Raw genomic sequence first — 22,550 nt, 5'->3', positions numbered from 1 at the left:
GTACTGCCACCGAAAACGCTTTGCGACGACTTGATAGAGACCTACTTTTCTTGGGTTCACCCGATTGTACCTGTTATAAATCGTACAAAATTCATGTCACAATACCGAGATCCTACAAATCCTCCTTCAATGCTGCTCCTTCAGTGTGTCTTACTGGCTGGCGCCAGGATTAGCACGAACTCGGAATTGAGAGTTGATGGATCAACTTCAACTGCCGTTGCGACATTCTATCGACGAGCAAAAGCCCTTTATGATGCCGACTACGAGCGCGACCGAATGACCTTGGTTCAATCAATGCTATTGATGGGTTGGTACTGGGCTGGGCCTGATGACATATCCAAGAACATGTTTTATTGGAGTCAATCCGCAATCGCTGTGGCTCAGAACTTCGGTCTTCATCGCAACATGGGAAATTCGGGTCTGTCGATAAGCGAAAAGAGGCTTCGCAGGCGAATATGGTGGACGCTATTTACACGAGATCGCGCTTTGGCTGTTGGCCTGGGACAATCAGTATCCATCAATCTCGACGATTGCGACGTCGATATGATAACCGACGATGACTTCATTGAGCATGATGGGAACAATATCGACACATACCCACCCAATTATATTCACGTGGAATTCTTCATCCAGTACGTGAAGCTGTGTAGGCTGATCGGACTTGTCGCGTCGAAATACTCCAAGTTATCCAGGCATGGTCAAGACTGCAATGACATCACCTCAATTGGCACAGCACTATCCCAATGGAACCAAGAGTGCCCTGTCACCATGCGATGGGAGAGACCAAAGCACCACTTTTGGTCTGGCATACTATACTTGCATTACTTCAGCGCCCGTTGTCTGCTACATCGAGCAAGCTCCCCGCGCAACAGAAAGACTTTGCAGGACACAAAACAATCTTATGGATCACCAGATGGCACTGTTCGCGCAGCAAACATGATTACCTCGATTATCGAAGCCCTCAGCGACGGCCAACAGTTATGTCGCTGTCCCCCATTCATTGTCCACAGCCTTTTTTCAGCAATTGTCATACATCTACACGTGTCAAATACGCCGTCTCCGTCAATCAGTAGACTGGCCCACCGACGACTAAGCACTTGCTTAGGAGCCATAAAAGATTTGGCACAAGTGTGGGCGGTGGGACGAACAGTGCTGACAATGATCGAGAAGATTTCAGGTCTCAGCAGTGAGGCGAAGCCGTCGCGATCAAGCCATGGCTCGCCTCTCAAGGGCGAGGTCTTTGTCGATATTGGATGTGCTGATGCTTCAGATCCGGTTTGGAGCCCCAACAATGGAAGCCTACTTATGGACGTTGAAGATACTCAAAAGCCTCAAGACTTTCAAAATTGTGGTGGAACACCGAGCTACCACGAAGGGTATGCTCCAGTAGTCCTAGGCTTCAGTGAAGGGCATCCCGCCATCGACCACTATCCTCCACAGCCCAGCGTCTGTGATTCCCAAAAGGAAATTGACTATAGTAGTCTACTACCCGCTGCAGCTACTCTGACTGGATTCATGCCTGACACATTCTATATTGAGGACACGGCCCAAATCTTCAACCCGACAACAGACATACCAGTCGTTACATGGGATCAATTTCAGCTAGGCTGTCAACAAGACTACAGTATTTCAGTGCCTTGGAGTCTGGAGCTTGACTTCCAATGCCTAACAGCACCAAAAACAGGCGCAGTTTATCCAGGATCAGAATTATACATAGACAACCATACTTAGAAGGTTAATTTTAATGATGGTGGCTATCACAGTGAACAGTCAATAGTCTCAAGTCCTCTAAGTCGCTAGCACTCATCAGATCCCCGCTTAGTCTCTGAGTTCCTGCAAGCCATGCTCATAGATTCCCTACATTGGTTAACAAGCCAGTCAGTGGCAGATACAAAGTTCAGAGCGCCATCATGCACCCGAAGTGCCGACAACAAATCGAGGGAAGCTCCAAGCAAGGGATTGGCCCTGAATGAGTCACAAATGTTTTGAGCTCCCTATTCGGAGTGAAACTCCTCCACACTTTTCTCGACAGTCGACGTTCGTCCTCATAACTGATGAACTACGACTGCGATGCAATCATCACGTATACATCTTACAAATGATCTTCGAGGTACGCTTGATTAAGAGCAATGAGATATGAGTTTCAATCAGTAATTCACAATTCGGAACTAACAAAGACACTGCCAACCTGGCAAACTCACAGGTGAGCTGAGAATGCAATTGCCCCCCGTCTCTTCCGCAATCTCAAGCAACGCCTTTCCGACCCACCGTGTCCCACCAATTATCACCATTGAATGTACAGTTACCGACAACGCAGTAGTACTCTCCACCCTTGTTTCCCTTATTGGGAGACGAGATGTCATATTCTTCCACCTTTTCTTGGTTTTTATATCCTCCAAACGGGATCGTAAAGGATTTTACATGGTCTGATCTTGGTCAGCATCATCTCAGGTACGTATTACATGCCAGGTAACTTACATGTCGTGTGGGCGACGTTGTACCAAATGCAGACCGTTTCATTCTTGACCCCGTTGCAGGTGTAGGAATTGCCAGTTGACCATGACTTGCTGACGCCGAAGTTCATGCTTCCCCAGATTTTCTCCGGGCCGTTGATGTTGTAACTGGCCGAGATAGTGCGGGACTCCGTATCTGACCTGCCCACGCTACAGCCCGAGCTTGGGCCGCAGTCTATGGTTTCCTGGGTTTTGTCAGTACAATTGTTACAATATACTGTTGGCCAAGACACAGGGGTGTTGTCATACCGATATCTGTATGTGGTAGTAATGCTGGCGAGGATTGCCTGTGCAGTCGCATTAGTGACTGTCATATTGAGGGGGTAGTTGGTCAACACTTACCATCGCCAACAAGCTCTAGCCTAGACCTTGCCGCGCCTTGCCGCGCATGCTCTTTGAACTTCTGCCACCAGCCTCGCTTCTGCATCTGACCCGTCTCGTCCAATTCTCTGCTCTGAAGGTCCATCAGTTCGCCATCCGTAGGAGCCTTAGCAAAGCAGTCTCTTGGCTCGTCAACAATGGCATCAGAAGCATCCCAGCTGATTCCTGAGCACTGCACAAGAGTGTGATCTTGGTCGAAGGTGCGGGAGCATGCAGGTCCACCAGACCACAGAGGGTTACTGTGAACCATGTAGGTGGCATTGCCAATGAAGAATTTACCACTTCCATCGTTTTCATCAAGATATGAGAAGTCGATCGGGTCCCTGGCGTGAATGATGCTGCCACATGTCTCCGCTATGACAGTGCCATTGGTGTCTACCGCTACCAATGCTGAGGCCTTCGTTTCATGCTCGAGACGCCAGGCAACGTGGACATCTGTCGCCAGACAAGCTGAAACGAAAAATAAGATAGATTGGAGAGATCGTATGTTGATCATGATGGGACCAGAGAGGGTGTTGATGGTCGGACGTGATTTGTTGTTGTCTCGAAAGATCCTTGGTTTTGATGATGCTGAGTTGGATTGTGGCGGCGAATGTAGAGGGGGCAGCGTTTTATATCCCATGACGTCCCGTAAAAGAGTCATCAGCTAGGTTTCAGCATACCAAAGCTTATTCTGCAGTAACTGGTCAGGCCTTGTTGCACGATATCTAGGTTTGTAGGTAGATGCGTCATTCGCGGATGAGGCTTGTGTCTGAAAGTTGGTATCATGATCGAAAACTTGAATGGACAAGCAGTTGAGCACTGGCAAACGGGAGGATGCCTGCTGTCAGAACTTTGTGGGGTGCAAAGCTTACGGGAAGCCCAAAAATAAGCTCTACGGTGACAGCAACTGTGGTCAAACTCAATCAATCATTGGCCCGGTTCACTTGACTTCATTGGCTGCCAAGTCGACAGAGTTTGCTGCCTCAAGAGCTACCTGTCCAGATTATTCTCTTTGAACAGATTGCATGACCAGGACAGCTCAGCCAGTCATGAGAGCCACATTATGTATCGGCCAGCCATGGCTTTTGGAGGGAGCCTGGGGTAAGAGACCTTCTCAACTCGAGTAACTATGGGATGACTTCCGCCTATAAGGTTAAGCTTTAGGCTGCGACCACAGGTGATGAATGAGCTCAACTCGAGATGAAGCTCCGAACTGAGTTTATGAGATTGTTATTTTGATTTGATAGTCTCCACAGCTGATGGCGCACATCACGCGCCTCACACACGCCCCACAGCCAAACAATGAGTGGCTTGCAAAATACCAGATTTCGTGTCTCTACCTGTTTGAATGCATATATCAGTATTGAGATCAGGAGCCTGAGGGCAGTTAATGCAAAGATGCAAGGCGACAAAGTAGCATGAAACATGGTCCAGAGGAATGATCCAGAATAGACACTGAACCGACTTTTCATCCCTCCTATATCTAAGGTCCACGTCTAGTCACCTCGCAATATGATATACGACTCGGTTCCTACACATACTATACACCAAATATGTCAATTAGCAAGCAAGCCCAAATCTCTGGCCGCTAAGTAGTTGCTGGCATAGCCCAATTTGCGTCCTTTATTCACTCCAATACAGTTGTGGGCTAGAAATGCTATTGCAGTTGAGATTTGTGGCTGTGAGCTTATTCCAGCAGAGAGAACCTAGTTCACTCCAACGGGAGCACAATCCAGACTGCAATCGTTGCGTTCTTGCCATCCACGAAGCAGTAGTGCCAAAGGGGGACAGCCAGCCTTTCGTAATTTCATTGCACACCCCTGCACAACTACCAGGTACCGTCGACGTCTGGCCCTTAAGGTAGATACTCCGGGCAGCTTCAACAATGAGTACGCCGCAGTGAGAGGCAAAACTACAGTATAGCAGTGAGGGGGAGACCGGATGAACACTTCGAATTTCACAATACACAACCGAGTAGTCCACTGGTCTAAGTCTGACCAACGTTTCCAGGCTAATGATTACTTTAAGTTATGAGGCACTTCCAAGAGGTCCCGAGCTCTCGCTATTGGTTTAATTACGCATAAGCTCACTGCCAAGTACGACTTAATTAATGTGCCGAGGTTGGTTCTCTCTTTCATCGTCTTAATACCTGTTCAGACTTACATGCAGTAATACACATGAGTAATACTATGAGTCTTTGACCGCTAAATCATTGATCTAAGTGGTAATATCTTGGCTGTTAACCTCCATCCGCTGATCGTTTCCCCAGTTGCTCCAATAAGATGACCTCGGTATAATCATGGTGTTTAGCTATTTTCGCAAGATCATCTCACCCTGGATTAGCGCCCCTTCTTTAGAATATTCCCGCCATTCAACAACACTAACCAAGGGAGCTAGTGATCTTTAACTCGGCAGAGTTCCGCATCGTGAGATTGCTAGAGTTTGTTGGTATTTCCTAAAACGATGCAGAGTAACGAAGCTCCGAGAAATCATACTCTAGTGCAATAGTTCCTGATACAGTCCTTAATTAAGTGATTCGTTGAAGAGGCTGATGGTGGTGTTCTGAAGTGCGGGGTCTTGGTCTCATGATGAGTGAAGGGGAGATGTTTGTGTGTACGAGCTTCCCCTCCTTGTGGAATGGAGCCGAGGTTTGGAGAAGGCTTGGGAGGTAGGCGGATGAGATGAAGAAATTGCAAGACGATGAATTGAATTGAGTGTAAATATAGAGGAAAACAGTGAAGAAGGCGAAGGTCGAGGAATTAAGATAAATAGACCTGATTGTCCCGTTGAAATGAGTTTTTTCACCTCGCAAGCATCTCAATCATTCCACAATCACGGGCAACTCACAAGAACACCTCAGTCCAATCACTAACTCACATCAATCATGAAGTTTACCGCCATCCTCTCACTCTTCGCCGCTGCGTCTGTCGCTCTGCCTACTTCCAGCCCTCTCTCTGAGCATGAAGTTCTTGCCGAGCTCGAGAAACGTCAATCCGGAAGCATCACTCGCGATGATCTTTCCAACGGCGCTTCATCTGCTTGTCCCCCTGTTATTTTCATCTACGCTCGCGGTTCCACTGAGCTTGGAAACTTGGTAAGTTTTGTTTGTGTCCAGCGACTGAGATTGATCTGACTGGCCTGATAGGGAACACTTGGTCCTCGTGTTGCCTCTGTGCTTGAGAGCAACTACGGTAGCAACGGAGTCTGGATCCAAGGAGTAAGTACCTTCTCTACATAATATCCCGTTTCAACTTCCTGACTGCTTGAATCATAGGTTGGTGGAGCCTACCGTGCTACCCTCGGAGACAACGCCCTTCCTCGAGGAACCTCTTCGGCAGCCATCAGAGAGATGATCGGACTGTTCAACCTTGCAAACTCAAAGTGCCCTTCTGCCAAGATTGTTGCCGGAGGGTACAGTCAAGGCGCTGCTCTTGCTGCAGCCAGCATTGAGGATCTCAGCACTTCTGTCCGCAACAAGGTCGTCGGCACAGTGTTGTTCGGATACACCAAAAACCTGCAAAATCTCGGCCGCATTCCAAACTACCCACGAGAGCGAACCCTCGTTTTCTGCAACTTCGGAGACTTGGTTTGCACTGGATCCTTGATTGTTGCTGCTCCTCATCTGGCTTATCAGTCTGATGCCTCTGGACCTGCACCCCAGTTCCTCATTCAGCGCGTTGCTGCGACCTCTATCTAGTTGGGCTATTGGCCCAATAGTAGTGAAAACGTTTCGCTTACCATAGAGTACCCGGGGCCCTAGGTAGTAGCGAGACCTTTCGCTCTTTGTTATGATTGGTTTACTGTGTTATTGTTGTTGTTGCTGTTCTTTTCTTTGTCACTCTCTTGACAGTTAGTTTATATCGACCCTGGAGGCTGAATAACACTTTGTCTTCCTCTATACATACGCTAGCCCCCTTCGCCAGGTGACATGAGTAACATTAAACTTCATACACTATAAGTGAGACAGCAGCTTGATTGCCCTCGTATATATTTTATTGTATAGCTCTATGTATCTATTTCTCCTTATGCCCATTGATACCTGACTACTCAAAATCGACGCCATTCTTAAGAGTACCAATCTGAGTGATATTGACCTCCATCTGAGTTCCAGGAACAAGGTATTTCGCTGGCTTCAATCCAGCACCAACACCTACACATTCACATGTCAGTTCATACTCATATGAAATCGCGCATTAGAGTTACTCACCTCCTGGAGTGCCCGTCATTATAACACTTCCTTTCTGCAGTGTAGTTCCAGAGGATAGATGCGCAATTAATCGGGGAATGGAAAAGACAAGGTCATCTAGTCCTGCATCCTGCCGGGTTTCCTTGTCCACAATTGTCTGGAGATGGAGTTTCTCGGGTGCTGCTATCAAAGAGCTTGAAACTAGAGCGGGACCTAGAGGCGCAAAGGTATCAAAGCCCTTGGAAAATCCCCATTGGGGGACTCCGCCTGCGAGATTTGGATCTCTCTGCCATTTTCGAGAGGAGATGTCGTTGCCTGCTGTATAGGCAGCGACGTAGTCAAGGGCCTCACTCTCCTTGACGTTCTTGGCATCCCTCCCAATGACCACGACCTAGACATGTTAGCGAGCAACTCTTGTAATGAAGTTTGACACGCACCAGTTCTCCTTCGTAGTCTGCTTGGTCGTCCTGGGCGACTTTGGGGATCACCACGTTGACTCCATGGTCATGTATTGTTGTTGATGGCTTGAAGAAGATGGACGGAAAAGGCGGTTGCTTGCGTCCAGCCTCACGAACTTTCCCGTGTCAATACGAGTCTTTAAGGCAGTTCCTCTAACTAGTGCCATGGTTTGATAAAAATAGTACTCACTGTGTGTAGCATAATTGAGTCCCACGCATCTGAGAATCGAGACGTCGCTAGCAACAAGGGGTCCTAACAAAGTCTTTACTGTGACCACTTCATCTGTAACCCGAGTGGCACCAGTTGTGTCATAAAGGTCATCTCCCTCAATGACTCGAGCTTGGAGTTTCGTCTCCTCAGTGGTATCTCCAAGATCAAAGTCGGGATTCGGGAGGATGGGCTCTCCACGCAAAACACGCCCGTCGGTAGAGACGAATCGGATCAATCGTTGCCAAGCTACCTTCATTGTGATTTTTGGTTTTCTGTGCTTAATTACTTGTCACTATAATTCTTCGACGACTAAAGCTCACTGCATAAAGTACAAGTATATGTCTTGCGCTTCTTTTGATACATAAGCATCTTGTGCCGTTCGTCCCGATGGTGCCCCGAAAGTGGAGCTAGCATGGTCAAGTGGACACTGTGACAGTTTCTGAGCCAATTGAGGGACTTGCATTTGCGCAGTGTAACAGAGGCGTAACCTCGAACCCCAGAAGCGTCAGAAGCGAGATGGAGACGGAAGACAACACGCCCTTCCCATTGGTTTGATCACCACAGCCCAAACCAAAGATTGAACAGAGTTTAGAAGTGCCGTGACCCCCGGTTTCCTGTCTCAATAATTCTGGGGAAATGCGGAGACAAGATTTGTCAACCTGGATACAAAAATCGGCCCATCCCAATGTTGCCCCGATCAAGTGCTACTCGCTCGCTCGTTGTTGAATCTCCCAATCGTACCATCGAACATGACCCCCCGAGATGACTCTCCACCAGCTTCGGCCAAAAGCGGAACGTCTCAGCCGCCAAAAGCAAACGCGTCGGAGCCCGCGCCAAAGAGACGCCGAGTCGCTTTGGCTTGTTCGGCGTGCAGGATCCGCAAATCACGGGTAGAGTCTGTATCTTACGCGTTATTGGATGGCTGACTGATGAGATTAGTGTAATGGAGTGCGACCGAGATGTGACACGTGCGATAAGCTGGGCTTCGATTGTTCTTATGAACAGCAAGAGACCTCAGCTAATCTTCTAGTCCCAAAAGAGTAAGGCGTCTTTCTCACTACCCTGGACTGTTGTGAATGAATTGTCTGACATGAAGATGCCTTTAGTATGTTTGCTGCCCTGGAAGCCAAGGTGAAGCTGTTGGAAACAAACATCGAACAGCATAATATTAGATTGAACTTAGTTGAGGGTACACTCAAAACTTCTGGAAGTTCAAGGCAAGATGTCACACTTCCACTCCATCACCAACCTGGAAATGTTGTGGTCAACATTGACGAGATACCCGAGAATGGCGCTGGCCAGAGCATGACTGATGGCATGGCCGTCTCGTTCGTAGATGAGCAAGACTGCGGTTTCTTTGGTACGCCAATACGGTCTGTATCCTATGTTGACGTCCTCTAACACTCATACTTTCCAGGCCCGTCATCCAACATCGCACTCATGCGGCATATATTACGAGCTGTAGACACAAAAAGGACACAACACGTCAATCAGACTTCATTAACACCAGCATCAGAGTACAGTGCCTATGAAGGTGGACTAGTGAGTAATCTAAACGCGTTTCCAACAACCTCGACCGAGCCTCAAAAGGCTGGTGCCAACCTCTTACCACCAGATGAGGTCATGCAACGTCTCATCCGAGCCTACTTTGACAACACAGGGCTATTGTTTCCGTACATACACGAGCAAGAGTTCCTCGACACTTATGAACGATTCCGGGCAAGTGGCTTCCGAGGTAACGTTCGTCGGACATGGCTTGGCCTTCTGAATATGATCCTTGCAATGGCAACTTGTACTTCTTGCTGGGAGGACTCGGGTAGCGAGACTACGTTTGAGGAGTCGGATGTTTACTATCGCAGAGCCCAGGAGCTTTGCCATACACAGATGTTTAGGGGAACAACTCTTGAAACAGGTAGATGACCTCCTCTAATTACACTTCGCGTTCTAGAACTGACATTATATAGTTCAGTACCTCTTACTCACGAGTCAATATCTCCAGGGGACGCACAAGTCGGTTCATACGTGGACTATCCACGGCCTTGCCGTCAAAGCTGCCATGTCTATCGGACTTCACTCAAGAGACATTGCGTCCAAATTCACTCCTCTCCAACAAGAGATAAGGAAACGCACTTGGTTCGGTTGCATCTTACTTGATAGGTTAGTCTTCCCATCAGTCAAGTCTACTATGGTCAATATGATGTTCAAGCTGACACAACTATGCAGAAGTCTGAGTCTCACGTTTGGCCGCCCATGTGCTATACCAGAAGAGTACATCCGCTTAGATCTTCCGCAGCCAATACCAGTGCCGGCCTCAGCTTCCAATGGAGTCCATAAAATGAGCACGACATTCTACAACGCCTCGATGTAAGAAACCACCGTCCCTTGATGGCGATCCACTGACACAACGTGTCTAGAACTCTCTACAGGATCATGGGGCGAATCATTGGCTCACTCTATGGTAGTAATCTTGGATGCGAAGACCAATCATCAGATACAGCCACAATGACATCCATGATCCAGTTCGGCCAAGAGCTCTCAGACTGGCAGAATAGCTTGCCTCAACAACTTGGTTTGCGGTCTGTTGACAACATGCCAGATAATACGGATGAAAATATCCAGGATCCATTACGCGAAAAGTTCAGGATCATTTTGACGCTCAGATACCTCAACGTTCAACTCCTCCTCCATCGCCCAATTTTCATTCGGTCTCTGGGTAGTCTACTCAGAGAGGCCAAAACGCCATATCGCCACGCGGGTTCAATCAACAGCATGCATGCCAACTTTGACAGAGTCTTTGTGCAAGTGGCGGAAAACATCATAGATATTATATATACCATATTGACCAGGCCTGATCATGGACGCCATTTGGTTGGGGCTTGGTGGTTCACTCTCTACTATGGTAAGTCACTAACCTTGCTGATTTTTTATGGTGATCTGACTCATGAAACAGCCTTCAGTGCAGCGTTGGCGATCTTCGGTAGCTTGTTGATATCTCTCGGCGTGGAAGTCGGGAACGCCGAAAGTGCGAAACGATATCTCGGCAAGACTTGCGAGGCTCTTTTGAAGCTCAGCGACAACAACACTCTTGTCCTCCGCTGCGTCAGATTCGTACAGCAACTTCTCCGGATTGTGAGCGCCTGGGGTCAGTATTCCTCATTGACCCTGATCACAATTCTTGTCATTGACAGCTTTTTAGATGCGAGCACCACGACCCAAACCGATATTAATAATGAATCTTTGGGATCATACTTGACGGCGGAAGGGGGCCCTACTAATTTTGACATGGAGTCGGATTTGCTATCAACGATGCCGACATGGGAAACATCAACGCTTGGGTTTGGGGATGAGCTTGAGCTGGGTCATTTCTTTGCCAGTGATTCCCAGCGGTGGTTTGAGCAGACACAATGGTAATCTCAATATGATGGTGTCATAAAAGCCTATGACGTAAAGTGATAAAACGCGACGCGCGTCATAAGATGAGCCATTTTGATGCTATGACAATAGTGACCGAGCGATTGCTAGTAACTCCGTTGTTGTGCCTCAGTAACTAGAAGGGATCATGAGAATCGCGCACATCAGTATGAGCAGCAACATCGGATCTGAGATTCGGTAGTTGGGAGGTACTTGGCAGATCTCGGAGGTTCGAGAGACGTTCGAGGACCGCTTAGTCAGCGGCGTTCGCATTTGAGTTCACCCTGCCGCGTGTTTCCCCACGGGGAACTGTCGGTACGATATCGTATCAATTTACGGAGAGCGTTGGTGCAGTTGATTGAAAACATTGATATAGACAACGTGTATAGATGAAAACTCCCGAAAGAGAACTACATTCACAACATTATCTACCAAACCTGTCTTGCTTAATTCCTCTCATCAATCATGTCTAAAGAAATAACCCCTGGGGGTTATCATTGGCTCAATGACACTATCAATAGCCTTGATCCAGAGAACGACTATGAGCTCATGTGGAGGCTCATGTCTTGCTACCGATCAAATGATTTCATGAACAACATGATCTACGCCCTTACATTTCCCAACTTCATCATCACGACCCATGGCTGCGAAACTGTCTGGCGCTCAGACGGCGGCAAGGTTGTCAAGCGCGGAGCTCAGCGCGTCGAAGACACCGAAAACTACAACATGACGTGGTGGCACTATGGACCAAGTGATCAACGATGTCGAGATGCAGTGGAACATATCAACAACCTTCATATGTCTCTGGCGCGCCGTTACCCCGGCAACTTTTCGTTCAACGAAGACTTTCTATACGTCACTACCTTTAGTGCTGTACTCATGCACCGTCTGCGTCTTCGGCTGGGACTATCGGGTTTCACTGAGAAAGAGAAAATTGCGGCTCACCACTTTTGGCGGGATATGACGCCGCTATTCATCAGAGAGGACGGAAACTCTGTCTACGGATATCCTAAAGACTTTGATGGTTGTATCCAATTCTGCGAAGACTACGAGAATGAGAAACGCGAGTTCGATATCAAAATGCAATACATCGGCTTGGCAATCTTTAACCAGTTCGCTTTCCGATACTTTCGCTACGGCTTTCGATGGCTGGGAGTATCAATAGTGAAAGCTCTTTCACTGCCTACAACTCTTCAGGCGATGCGGGTCAAGCCCGTCAACCCCGTCTTTCAGTGGTTGATTGTGCTTTTCGTTGGAACAGCGATGAGCCTTGCTGAAACCCTCTTACCGGACCCGCGGGAGTCATTTTGGAAGAAGATTGAGACGCTGGATGTAGAAAAGGCGAAGGCGAGGAAAGACGATATCAGGGGGAGTGATCAAGCGTATTGCCAGTATATCAGATCTGAGTGGAGTGGCCCTGGGTGCCCGTTTGCTATGAAGGCTGAATAGGAGAAGAAAACAGGCAGGCGAATGAATTCCCTCTGGTTGAGAAATACACAAGGTTTAATAACTGATGATCTATTTTTTTTTTTTTAAGGATTGCATCGTGATGTCCTACAGAACGCCAATCATGGGTTCCTGAATACCTAAAAGATAATCTAGTGACTGCGTCAGCTGAATGTCCTTCTGTCCATCCAAAGACTGAGAGTCTAACGTCCCATAGTCTGCCTTCTCAGGGGCTGTGTTAAGCCTCTCTACATCGTTGCGAAGACATAAAGGGAAGTCTTGATTTTCAGGTAGCTTCCTCCGATTGATGCACATATCCACCGTCCAAGCAAGTCCCAGATATACTTCTGGATGCCTCACAAGAATGTCGACCCAGTCTTTCATTGCCTCTTGACCTGACTGTAATGAAAGCTTGTTGAACGATTTGGCTAGATTGGCGACGTGCTCTGCTGCTTGCTTGACCCACTGGGAGCCATAGTATTGAGCTGAGAAAGTGTCGCTTGCGTCAAGTATGACTCGAAGCTGTCTTTGTGTAGGATCGAGACTCAAAAGAGGCCAACCTTCGAGATGGTTCGGGGCTAGCTCGTCTTCACATGATAGACTTGTGTTCATATGATGCAACGCGAGGGGGATCGCAAGGCAGCCCGAACTTTGTAGCGATATATTCAGTATACACACTTACAACCAAATGGAAGGGGAAATGGGGCTACTTACACTGTGATGGGAAGATACTTTATCAGGCCAGACCCTGCCAAGGAGCCTATGCATTTTGACAGACCCTCAACCGAGTCTTCGATATCTCCGCGAATCTCATTATTTCTGTTGCCGTCTTGAAGATCTTCAAGATGAAAGTCGGGGCTGCCTATTCCAGAAACCTGCGAGAAGAGTCTGCGATTGCAAAGAGCAATACAAGAGGTGCTGGATGGTGTCAGACTCTATTCCATAGGGAGCATGGTGTCAGAACGTACTGGTAATAGATGTACATAAGATTTGTATGTACAGCGATGGAACTGGCTGAATCACTTCCCTGCGATGAGATGGGCTTGTGAAAGGGAGGGAACTCCGACTTGGCTGTATTATACCACTCCTCAAGAAGATCACAAGACTTTCTGACTTTCTCCTCTTCCTGTACCGAGAAGTCTGGACTTGACTCGAGCTGTGTCTCGAAAGGGTATGCGACCGGAATAATTTCTGTTAATAGCATCAACAGGCTCAGGGCCTTGGAGAACAGAGATATAAGTTGACGCTTGGTCGCAGGCGAGAGAACATTGGATCGATGTATCTCGCTCTGTAGATCCGCGAAACCCAGCGGGACGCAGTTTTCCATGTCGAGCATATCAGGTGTGATCTGAAGATGGAAGCGGCAAGCGAGAGATGATAATCTGTCGCAGATGATACAGCACCACCAAAGCCTTCGAAGTGTTTTTGACCGTGGTTCGTTTGCCGATGTTCCAACGTCACATATTCCCGCGTGACGGTGCGCATTGATGAGCTTGGCATGATGGATCGCTAGGCTTAGCCATGTTCTGTACGGTACAGGTGCAGTGATCGTGGGTGATTCAGGAACCCAGTTCATGAGCATCAATGCAGCTTGAGCAAGTGGCAGATGAGCTGTCTCGGCCTCCATGTCAAACAGAAGCTTTACACTGTCAGCCCTGGGCCGTCATATGGAAATTTGGATTCACCTTTGCCTTTCGATATAGATCAGCCCTCGCAGAGCATATATCATGATATCCAAGTTGGCGCAGGACAGGAAGAGGAACATACTAACGCGATTATTAGCATTAAAATCACCGAAGCTGGACAGGAAGCCTAGAAGCAACATACAGCACTGGTAGCGAGTAGCATGGCCCGAAGGACGAGAAGTGACATCGTGCTCCTTTGTGAGCTACTTGCGGCTGGAGAGAACATTTCCCAGAACTCTCCCTCATCGATAAGAGGGATAAATACATGGGCGTATGTAAAGTACGCCTTCATAAAAGCATCCAAGATCAGAGGGTTAGGAACATGTAAGCATCCTTGAGCTTCGAGATAGGTGACATCTTGATAGGGAATAGCATGAAGGTTCCCGACAGTCAGAAACTGGAAGTAGGAGTATAGAACGACCCCATCCTTTGTACTACCCATGTCACTCGGTGACCCTGTACTCTGCTCAAAGATGTTTACTTTGATGCTATTAGACATCGGATATTGCATATAGAGTCACAGAGCTACTTACCAACGGGATCCAATCGAGGCTGCTTCTCAGTGGGCATGGAGGGGCTCCAGCTATCGAATGCGGCAGGCTCGGGTGTGGATGCAAAGTCCAGAGAGTCCATGGCCCAATTTTGCCATGGCCCACCAGCTCCCACTGCATGCAACGAGGAATCAGAGCTTGTGAACTGCGGTAGCGATAAATGGCTATCGAGACTCAGTTGCTCAGTCGCGTTCGAAGCGACGTCGCTATTTCGTATGTTGGCTACATTAACCGAATTCCGTAGTACTCGCCTTTCGGAAGCCTTCTGGGTCCTACAAAAGACGTGTCAATCGAGATAAGCAGAGCAGCGAAGAGGCTTCATATTTACCAAACAGCCGGAGCTCGCGATAATTGACAATCCTTGTTGTCTAGAGAGCAATTCGTGCATGGTTGGCCATGGACTGAAACGTCGCATCGTACTTTTCTTGACCGACAGATCAAACACGCCTGCAAAGAGCGCTTGTGATTCGCTTTGGACCGTGTTACAGGTTTCGACGATGGAGGCATTCTTGGAGATGAAGGTCGATCAAGAACACAAGGACTGTCCGTTGAAATAATGAATCTGGGGATTGTCGCACTGAGAGTTTGTGAAGAATGCTGAAAGGGATTGATGAAGCTACGGTATGATTGCGGGGAAGGCCACTCAAAAGCAGGTTAGTGTGACTACGCTCGCACTCGGATAGAAGAGATGTTCCGCAGTCTCCGAAGAAATACGGGGTCCCCACGATCCGAAACTCAAAACATTGACCAATAATTTATGTCCTTGTCTGCTTGGATACCGATTTCCACTGCCGGGTTCTCTAGTGATAAAAGCTCATCTGGCCCACAACTTGATCCTTTATTTTTTATAGTAGTCTGGAGGCAACCATTTGTTATCTTGAGCGCAATGTAGGTAAAAAAGGATGTACTCTATTCTATTCAAAGATCTAGTCTACCCTGTCTTGCACTCTACATAGGTATTGCCTCGGCTAGTCTTTCTACTACTAAAAGATGCTCTTCAAAAACTCGAGCTGCACGTCAACAACTTCTTGAAACCTCTTGCCATAGTATAGATCAAAATGGCCAGTTCCCTTGATAATCTTGAGGGTCTTGGGATGCAGTGCCTTTTCATAGGCCTCCAGCTGCAAATGCGTATAAGTGCACACATCATCATCCGCCACAACCATCAGCAGCGGTGTCGGCGAGATATGATGAATAACGCCCGTTGGCTCGTGCATGATCGTGTTGGTCAGGCTCTGAAGAGTCGCCATCTTGTCGAAGTTGTACCCTCTTCGGGTCATTTCCTCTGCGAACCCAACCGCTCCAGCATCTTTTAGAATAGCCTTGCTGGTACCATCTTGTACCTCCTCGACAGAGTTGGGATAGATCGGGATCTGGATCTCTGAGCTGGGAGTGCGGTGAGAGACCAAAACTGATTTTGGTGCTCCGGTGATGCGAGCCATGGAACCGCCGGACACGAACGGGACTTGTGAAATAATTCCTGCCAGGCTTTTGTTCATGGCAGCGGCGCAAATGGCGTTGCCTCCGGACAAGCTGGATCCCCAGTACACGATCTTGGCGGGATCGACTTCTGGAAGGGCTGCAGCGAAGTTGAAGGCGTCGAGATAATCCCGTGTCTGCTTCACTGGATCGGCTTCACAGCGAGGAAGACCTTCACTATCGCCCCAGCATCGATTGTCGTAAACCAATGCTCCGTAGCCAGCGTCGTTGAACTTGGCCGCGAGCTCGGGCAGGAAATGATCTCGATGACCAGAGAACTGTAACCTTTTTTTAGGATCTATATGGAATTGGCATTGACCAACTCACCCCATGGGTCATGATAATGCAAGGCCTCTTGGACCCGACACTGTAGAAGGTTCCTTTCAAGGACAAGCCATCATAGGTGGTAATATCAACGTCTCGAATGGCAACCATTTTGAAAGTTTAGTGAGGTTTGCTTCGAAGCTTTGCTGGTGCAGGTTGGGCTTATGGAAGATGAAGATGGCTGTCTGAGGACTCTGTAGCGTGTTGACTTTATATAGTATTTTCCCAGACCATTGGCCTAAAATTATAGTTCCAGATAAGTATTTATTACCGCCATAAATATACGCCTTTATCACTTCCCGAGAGTCTCGGCTGCTAGTTACCCAAGATACTGATTGTGTGCCAATAGTAAGCTCTTTCATCTCCTCGGCAGACCCGAGGCCCCATGTTAACAGGGCGAAGGACAGAGCGTGGTGTAAGCAGCAGGCCTCGGGTCTGTTGCGACTCTATCTTAGACTTAGTAAAATACTAAAATAGTGCCTAACTATAGTTTTTATCTAACTCTATACCTGTCTTCTTGCTGCAGATATCAAGGCCAAGGTATGCCACATCCGGAAGTGAGATTAGTCAGCGGGACTTACTGCCCAAACCTAAAAACTCTAATCTGCCCCCTCGTTACAGGGTGAATGCCCCCCCTCACTGCACCACCTTCCGGACCCATCAAGCCTTGCTAATCACAAACAGCAAATTGGATTCACCCCAAAACTAATAGGTACCCTATTGATACGTAAAGACATAGGTCCCGAAAATGCCCTCCCCGCATCTCGCTGATCAGCCATCCTAATGCAGGGTTCCTTAGCCTCGATGAACCCCGGTGCGGGGGATTTACAGCAGCAACATACAAAAGACAGCTCACCAGGCAAAACCACTGGGTCACTGCTTTCCCCTAGCCTTGCCACTCTGTCTTCTGCGGGACGGTAACCCCATCTCGACACCAGCTAAGGCGCATTCCTACCGCAATCTCGCCTCGCCAGTCACATTATCTTGCTAATGGACTATTTACGATTGCGACTTGTCATTGCATGGTCAATTCATCACGGATCACCCTACTTCTGTTTTGCATCTTGTGATGACTTCAATGCCGTACCACCGACGCTTGATGCATACTACATGACCCAACATGGTGTTGGCAGAATCGCCAGATGCGGAGCCACGAGGTGATGCCAGCCCCGTTGCTGCTTCACGTGTCTTCAAGTGTACGCAGTGTAAGTCCAAGTTCAATCGCCAGGCGCATTAAAACGCCACCAGAAAAGCCGTGACTCTCACCTTTTGGCAGCAGAAGGACCTGTATCATTAAGCAATACCCTGCAGACCGGGCAGACAAGCCGTTCTCCTGCTTATACTGCAAGTTATCCTCGTCCCGCAAGGATGTCATCACTCGCCATACGAGGAACTTTCACCCCGATAAGATGCGAACGCCGAGTAACGACAATAGCCGAAGTTGCAGCAGCTTGCCACCGCGCCGTGCCGTCTCGATACAAGAACAGACCGACTTAGATGGCACCGCTAGCGATAAAGAGCCACGACGGATGAGTACCCTAGGAACAAGCCTGTCGCAGGACATGTCACCAGCACGGTATACGAGAGTTTCGGGGATTCCATTTCTCGAGAGAACAGGCTATTGGGGCTCGATTCTCCCACCGTGACTTCAGCAGACATGTTGGACATATGGGGAGATTTCCAGTTTGCTGATCCCGCTATATCGCAGTTGATGGGACCAGACGTCTTGCTGCTTCCAGATATAGTCCCCCAGAACCACCAAAGTATCGGATTCACGCCTTTGCAGGCTCCTCCATCTCCCATCAGCAGTAACTCGATGGCAAGTTGCCCACCCGGAAGTAGAGGCGCCTTCTACATTGAGGACGAGCAGTATCAGAGAGCCAAGCAAAACTACGAGGCTGTCACCGCATCGGACCGGTTTTCAAGTTACCGGTTTCCATCCAAGTTCGCCGTCACTCGATTTGTTCAAGGCTTCTTCGAGTATATGGCCCCGCACATGCCCATCGTGCATCTTCCGACGCTTAATATCATTTCCACCCCAGGTTAGTTGCTCACGTGATACTCTACGTTGCTTTTGTACCTATCAGCCAAAGGTTTCTTGAAGCGCCTCTCTTGATAGAGATAATGGCATGCGGGGCTCTGTATGCCAAGGAGCCGACTGCAGCACAGAGTCTACACCTGGCGGCCTTGCTGTTAATGAGAAAGGTACGACTAGGCATCTCATCTGCACATTTTGAAGGCACTTATAGCTAACACAGTCTCAAAGCACGGTCAATCGGTTCTCTTCCATAACAAGGACACCAGAGGTCAACTGTGGCCGTTGCAAACTAGTCTCTTGATGTATTATCTTGATGCGTTTAGTGGAAACTCTGCGGAGGGGCGTTCAATACAAACTCTCAGTCAGGTTATGTCTGTCTGTATCCCAGATATTTAAACTTCATACTCAAGGCTGATTTGCTTATAGCTTGCTCACGAGGCTATCCGAGATCTGGAGGCTCCCGAGCAACCAACGTACATGGAATGGGTACACCACGAGACGCTCAACAGGTGAAGCATCTGCTCAGTGCGTGAACAATTTGCAAGTTCTAACCCTATCTAAGGTATCTGTCGGCCATTGTCATTCTCAGCGCTGCCTTGTTCTGAGACTGTCCGGAACGGTGTTCCTTGCTTACCATTCAGCACACCAGATTCTCGCTCCCGTCATCTGCATCATTGTGGTCAAAGGACGAAAGTTGCTGGAATCGCCCCAGTGAAACCTTTTACAGCACCGATACTATCAAGCTAGTTCTCGATGGACACGAGTTGCCTCGGCAAAACTCCGACTTTGGTTTTGCAACTATTGTTTCGGCTGTAGTATGTCACATATGCGCCTTTGAATCGCTCTTCGGGGCCCAACACCCTAACTTGTTCAACACCTTTATCGAGAAATTGGATGGCCCGGTTCAAACTCTCAAGAATGCCTGGAAAGAACAATCATCGACTCAGTTCCTGATAGAATCCTCGGTGTCTCATATGGCGCATACCACACGGTCTATGATACTCTCGACAAGCTTCCACCTGTACGGAAGCCAGCAACTGGGGATTATGAAAGAGTCCCTTCAAAGCCCGGCTCTTTTCGATTGGACAAGTTTAGAAACATCTTCAGACATCCGTCTCACAGCTAGACTGGAGAAGGCTCTGCTAATGGCAGCTGAAATGCTAAGATCAGACTGTCAGACAGGTTTGGGATACATTAAATCAGTTGGTCTTCACAAATTCGCGCCCCTTGCCTTCATCGCACCCTACGAAGGGAGTACGTTCCTTCCATCACTAGGCGCTCAGAGTTGTATACTAACAATCTGCTTAGCTTTACTTCTCTGCTGGTACTTGCAGAGCAAGAAGTCCGGCCGGAGCCTATACCCTTGAGTTGATAAATCAATTACCGACGCGATTTCAGAGGCCACGTATGGGTGCATTTCTACAACCACTTCGAGGACAATGGCAAATTCTACTTCGACCTTTTCTTCACCGATGGCGATGGGCTATCGTCGTTCGTAGACGCTCACCCTGAGCTAGGGCTCTCGAATCCCAATAGGATGGTCGGGAGGCTTGTTAGATTCACCATCGATCCCAAAGCAGAATCGAATAAACTTGCTCTGCCACAGGTCCTCAGCCACGTCAATGGTGAGATGGCCCGCATAGACGACAGGTATGTCGGCAAGCCCTACAGACACACCTGGGGCGTCATCTGGGGCAGTGGCTTGTGGGACGGCATAGTGCACGTGGGCACTCACACTGGCGTGTCCAAGGTGTGGCAAGGCGGTGACACCGTCATGGTCCATGAGCCTTGTTTCGTTCCCAGGAGCAAAGAGGCACCCGAGGGCGATGGCCACCTAGTGTGTGTGGCGAGAGACAAGAGGCGTGAGATCACCTGCCTGATCATCCTCAACGCACAGAACATCACTACGGGTCCTGTTTGCCTGGTGGAGATGCCACTGAGACTTCACGTGGCAGCGCATGGTAACTGGGTAAGTTGTTGAGTTCCCTGCAATCTCTGCCCATCCTAACGCGTGAAACTAGGTCAATGCTTGGGATAGAAGCGTACGAAAGCCGCTGGTTGACTACAGCGGAGCGACACCCGAACTGCTTGCAAAATTCTCCACTGGGGCTCCGAAGCCATATGACAAAGTTCGGGGCAAGCCGGTAGTAGCCAAATATCCAGGTCGCTGGCCATTTCCGGTTCATGAGGAGGCCAAGGGCTATCCCAACGGCATTGACACTGATTAGCCTGGCTGTGGTATGTCGGCTGTCAGCGCGGAGCTAGTTATTGGATCAGACTGGAACGCCAGGTTTTCGTTGTACTTTTTGCATTTAGTGACCTTGAAGCGGTCGGGAAGCATAGGGCATAGAAAGAGAGAAACTTTCCTTTCTTGATTGAAATAGTTCAACTAGTCTCATTTAACAAGACCGATCTCTTCAGTAAAAGTTGGCCTCTATCGACTTTCCCCGGAATGCTTTTAGAAGAATTTAAATTCAAGTACTTATTGTAAAGGCGTACTAGACAATTAGAGCGTAGTAGACCTGGTTTCCAGGTGCCCGACATCGGCTAGTCTAACCGGTTAGTAGCTGGACTGAGCGGGTAACGCACCTCTCGTCGCTACTACGTTTATCCGACACATCATTCTTCCAATATCGCGACTCAGTTGCCCTGCAGATGGGAGCTCGTAGTGGAGAGATGGATGAAGGTCACTTCAAACCCAGGGAACCACGGAATGATGAGGTGCGGACCCGGAGGCATGCAGCAAAGCGACATCAATGCCCCAAGCCAGGATGCGGCAAGTCCTTCAGTCGGCCATCCCATCTCGCGCGGCACGCCCTGAACCATTCTGCCGTTGAGTTTGGATGTCCCAGATGTGCCGCATCCTTCAAGCGACGTGACCTCCTTGGTACATCCATGCCCGCACCCCTCAACTTTGGATAGATGCTAACCTTCTTCTCCCAGAGCGACACAAGGCTCGCCATGCAAGCAAAGATCGGCTAGCTGGCGGGTTGGGGCTTGGTGTACTCAGGACTAAGCGACATCGCCGCGGTCGACTCATCTTGCCTTCGAACTCATCCAGAGCCCAACCATTGGCAGCATCGCAGGACCAGCAGGGCACAGGGGCAATCCATCGGCCGGGTACTAGTATGATCTCCTCAGCTATGCATGCACAAGAATTTGTGTTAGAGAGCGACTTATCCACGATTGGTAACGTTCGGCAAACGGCAGAACCATCTGCCTCGTTCGATGGACTCACCTCTACTGAACCTCAGGAAGGAATGTTGAGCACAGATGGATTCGGCTTTTTAGAGCTCGGAGACATGTATCACGACTCCACATTTGACTTTATGCATTTCAATGTCACGGGTGATCCGCAGTCCCCAGGAAGTCTCCGTGACCTAAGTCTGGTAACGGCCCAAGACGACTTACCTCTCCTACCCCAGAACTCTCTTGACCTTGATCTGGAGGGCCAATCAGTCCAAGCCGCAGCAGCAATCAATTCATCAATGATACGCACAACGACAGAATGCCAGTCTCCAGATTCCGATACAGACCTACCTGACCTCCAATCAACAGGAGGTTGCAATAAGGAACTAAACGAGACAAGCAGTACTTCCGCAGAAGTCGACAGTCTATACTCTCTCGGGCGCTTGGGGCTCAATAACCTCTATCTGACAGAAACAAAGAGAAGGGAAATTCTCGGACTCATCAACGATATGAGACCTGTATATCCCAATGGATCGTCAATCGATGAGAGTACAGCAGACCTGTCCCTCGCCCGAATGCAGGACTACCTAGACTTATTCTTTTCCAATTTCAACTCTTGCTACCCCATGATCCATACTCCGACACTAGAGGTTCTCGACGCGGAGCCGTTGTTCCTCTTGTCTCTGATTGTCCTTG

At 48.7% G+C, this 22,550-nt stretch overlaps 10 protein-coding genes across 10 annotated transcripts; 6 read left to right on the top strand and 4 right to left on the bottom strand.

Annotated features, from left to right (window-relative positions):
• Window positions 1-93: 93 nt before the first annotated feature.
• On the top strand, window positions 94-940 carry J7337_006318 (Cutinase transcription factor 1 alpha; the record flags this gene model as incomplete). Its single annotated transcript, XM_044823982.1, has 2 exons — window positions 94-646; window positions 693-940. The coding sequence occupies 2 exons, from the start codon at window positions 94-96 to the stop codon at window positions 938-940; spliced, it is 801 nt and encodes a 266-aa protein (XP_044682473.1).
• Window positions 941-1,158: 218 nt separating this feature from the next.
• On the top strand, window positions 1,159-1,731 carry J7337_006317 (uncharacterized protein; the record flags this gene model as incomplete). Its single annotated transcript, XM_044823981.1, has 2 exons — window positions 1,159-1,624; window positions 1,718-1,731. The coding sequence occupies 2 exons, from the start codon at window positions 1,159-1,161 to the stop codon at window positions 1,729-1,731; spliced, it is 480 nt and encodes a 159-aa protein (XP_044682472.1).
• A 932-nt stretch (window positions 1,732-2,663) lies between these two features.
• On the bottom strand, window positions 2,664-3,390 carry J7337_006316 (uncharacterized protein; the record flags this gene model as incomplete). Its single annotated transcript, XM_044823980.1, has 2 exons — window positions 2,664-2,698; window positions 2,856-3,390. 2 exons carry the CDS (start codon window positions 3,388-3,390, stop codon window positions 2,664-2,666), a joined length of 570 nt encoding a protein of 189 aa, XP_044682471.1.
• A 2,370-nt stretch (window positions 3,391-5,760) lies between these two features.
• Window positions 5,761-6,573, top strand: CUT1 (separase/separin; the record flags this gene model as incomplete). Its single annotated transcript, XM_044823979.1, has 3 exons — window positions 5,761-5,970; window positions 6,022-6,093; window positions 6,151-6,573. 3 exons carry the CDS (start codon window positions 5,761-5,763, stop codon window positions 6,571-6,573), a joined length of 705 nt encoding a protein of 234 aa, XP_044682470.1.
• A 346-nt stretch (window positions 6,574-6,919) lies between these two features.
• Window positions 6,920-7,987, bottom strand: J7337_006314 (uncharacterized protein; the record flags this gene model as incomplete). The annotated part of the gene is made up of 4 exons (XM_044823978.1): window positions 6,920-7,026; window positions 7,084-7,453; window positions 7,500-7,636; window positions 7,711-7,987. 4 exons carry the CDS (start codon window positions 7,985-7,987, stop codon window positions 6,920-6,922), a joined length of 891 nt encoding a protein of 296 aa, XP_044682469.1.
• Window positions 7,988-8,838: 851 nt separating this feature from the next.
• Window positions 8,839-9,651, top strand: J7337_006313 (uncharacterized protein; the record flags this gene model as incomplete). Its single annotated transcript, XM_044823977.1, has 2 exons — window positions 8,839-9,091; window positions 9,149-9,651. The coding sequence occupies 2 exons, from the start codon at window positions 8,839-8,841 to the stop codon at window positions 9,649-9,651; spliced, it is 756 nt and encodes a 251-aa protein (XP_044682468.1).
• A 1,956-nt stretch (window positions 9,652-11,607) lies between these two features.
• On the top strand, window positions 11,608-12,591 carry J7337_006312 (uncharacterized protein; the record flags this gene model as incomplete). Its single annotated transcript, XM_044823976.1, has 1 exon — window positions 11,608-12,591. The coding sequence occupies one exon, from the start codon at window positions 11,608-11,610 to the stop codon at window positions 12,589-12,591; it is 984 nt and encodes a 327-aa protein (XP_044682467.1).
• Window positions 12,592-12,696: 105 nt separating this feature from the next.
• On the bottom strand, window positions 12,697-14,906 carry J7337_006311 (uncharacterized protein; the record flags this gene model as incomplete). Its single annotated transcript, XM_044823975.1, has 5 exons — window positions 12,697-13,189; window positions 13,303-13,463; window positions 13,589-14,227; window positions 14,416-14,753; window positions 14,807-14,906. The coding sequence occupies 5 exons, from the start codon at window positions 14,904-14,906 to the stop codon at window positions 12,697-12,699; spliced, it is 1,731 nt and encodes a 576-aa protein (XP_044682466.1).
• A 901-nt stretch (window positions 14,907-15,807) lies between these two features.
• Window positions 15,808-16,738, bottom strand: J7337_006310 (uncharacterized protein; the record flags this gene model as incomplete). Its single annotated transcript, XM_044823974.1, has 2 exons — window positions 15,808-16,581; window positions 16,631-16,738. 2 exons carry the CDS (start codon window positions 16,736-16,738, stop codon window positions 15,808-15,810), a joined length of 882 nt encoding a protein of 293 aa, XP_044682465.1.
• Window positions 16,739-20,202: 3,464 nt separating this feature from the next.
• On the top strand, window positions 20,203-20,893 carry J7337_006309 (uncharacterized protein; the record flags this gene model as incomplete). Its single annotated transcript, XM_044823973.1, has 2 exons — window positions 20,203-20,634; window positions 20,687-20,893. 2 exons carry the CDS (start codon window positions 20,203-20,205, stop codon window positions 20,891-20,893), a joined length of 639 nt encoding a protein of 212 aa, XP_044682464.1.
• Between the last annotated feature and the right edge of the window lie 1,657 nt (window positions 20,894-22,550).

Source organism: Fusarium musae, chromosome 4 (assembly GCF_019915245.1).
Source record: "Fusarium musae strain F31 chromosome 4, whole genome shotgun sequence".
Lineage (NCBI taxonomy): Eukaryota > Fungi > Ascomycota > Sordariomycetes > Hypocreales > Nectriaceae > Fusarium > Fusarium musae.
The sequence above is the reverse complement of the archived record's forward strand: the minus strand, read 5'-3'. Positions and strand labels throughout refer to the sequence as shown.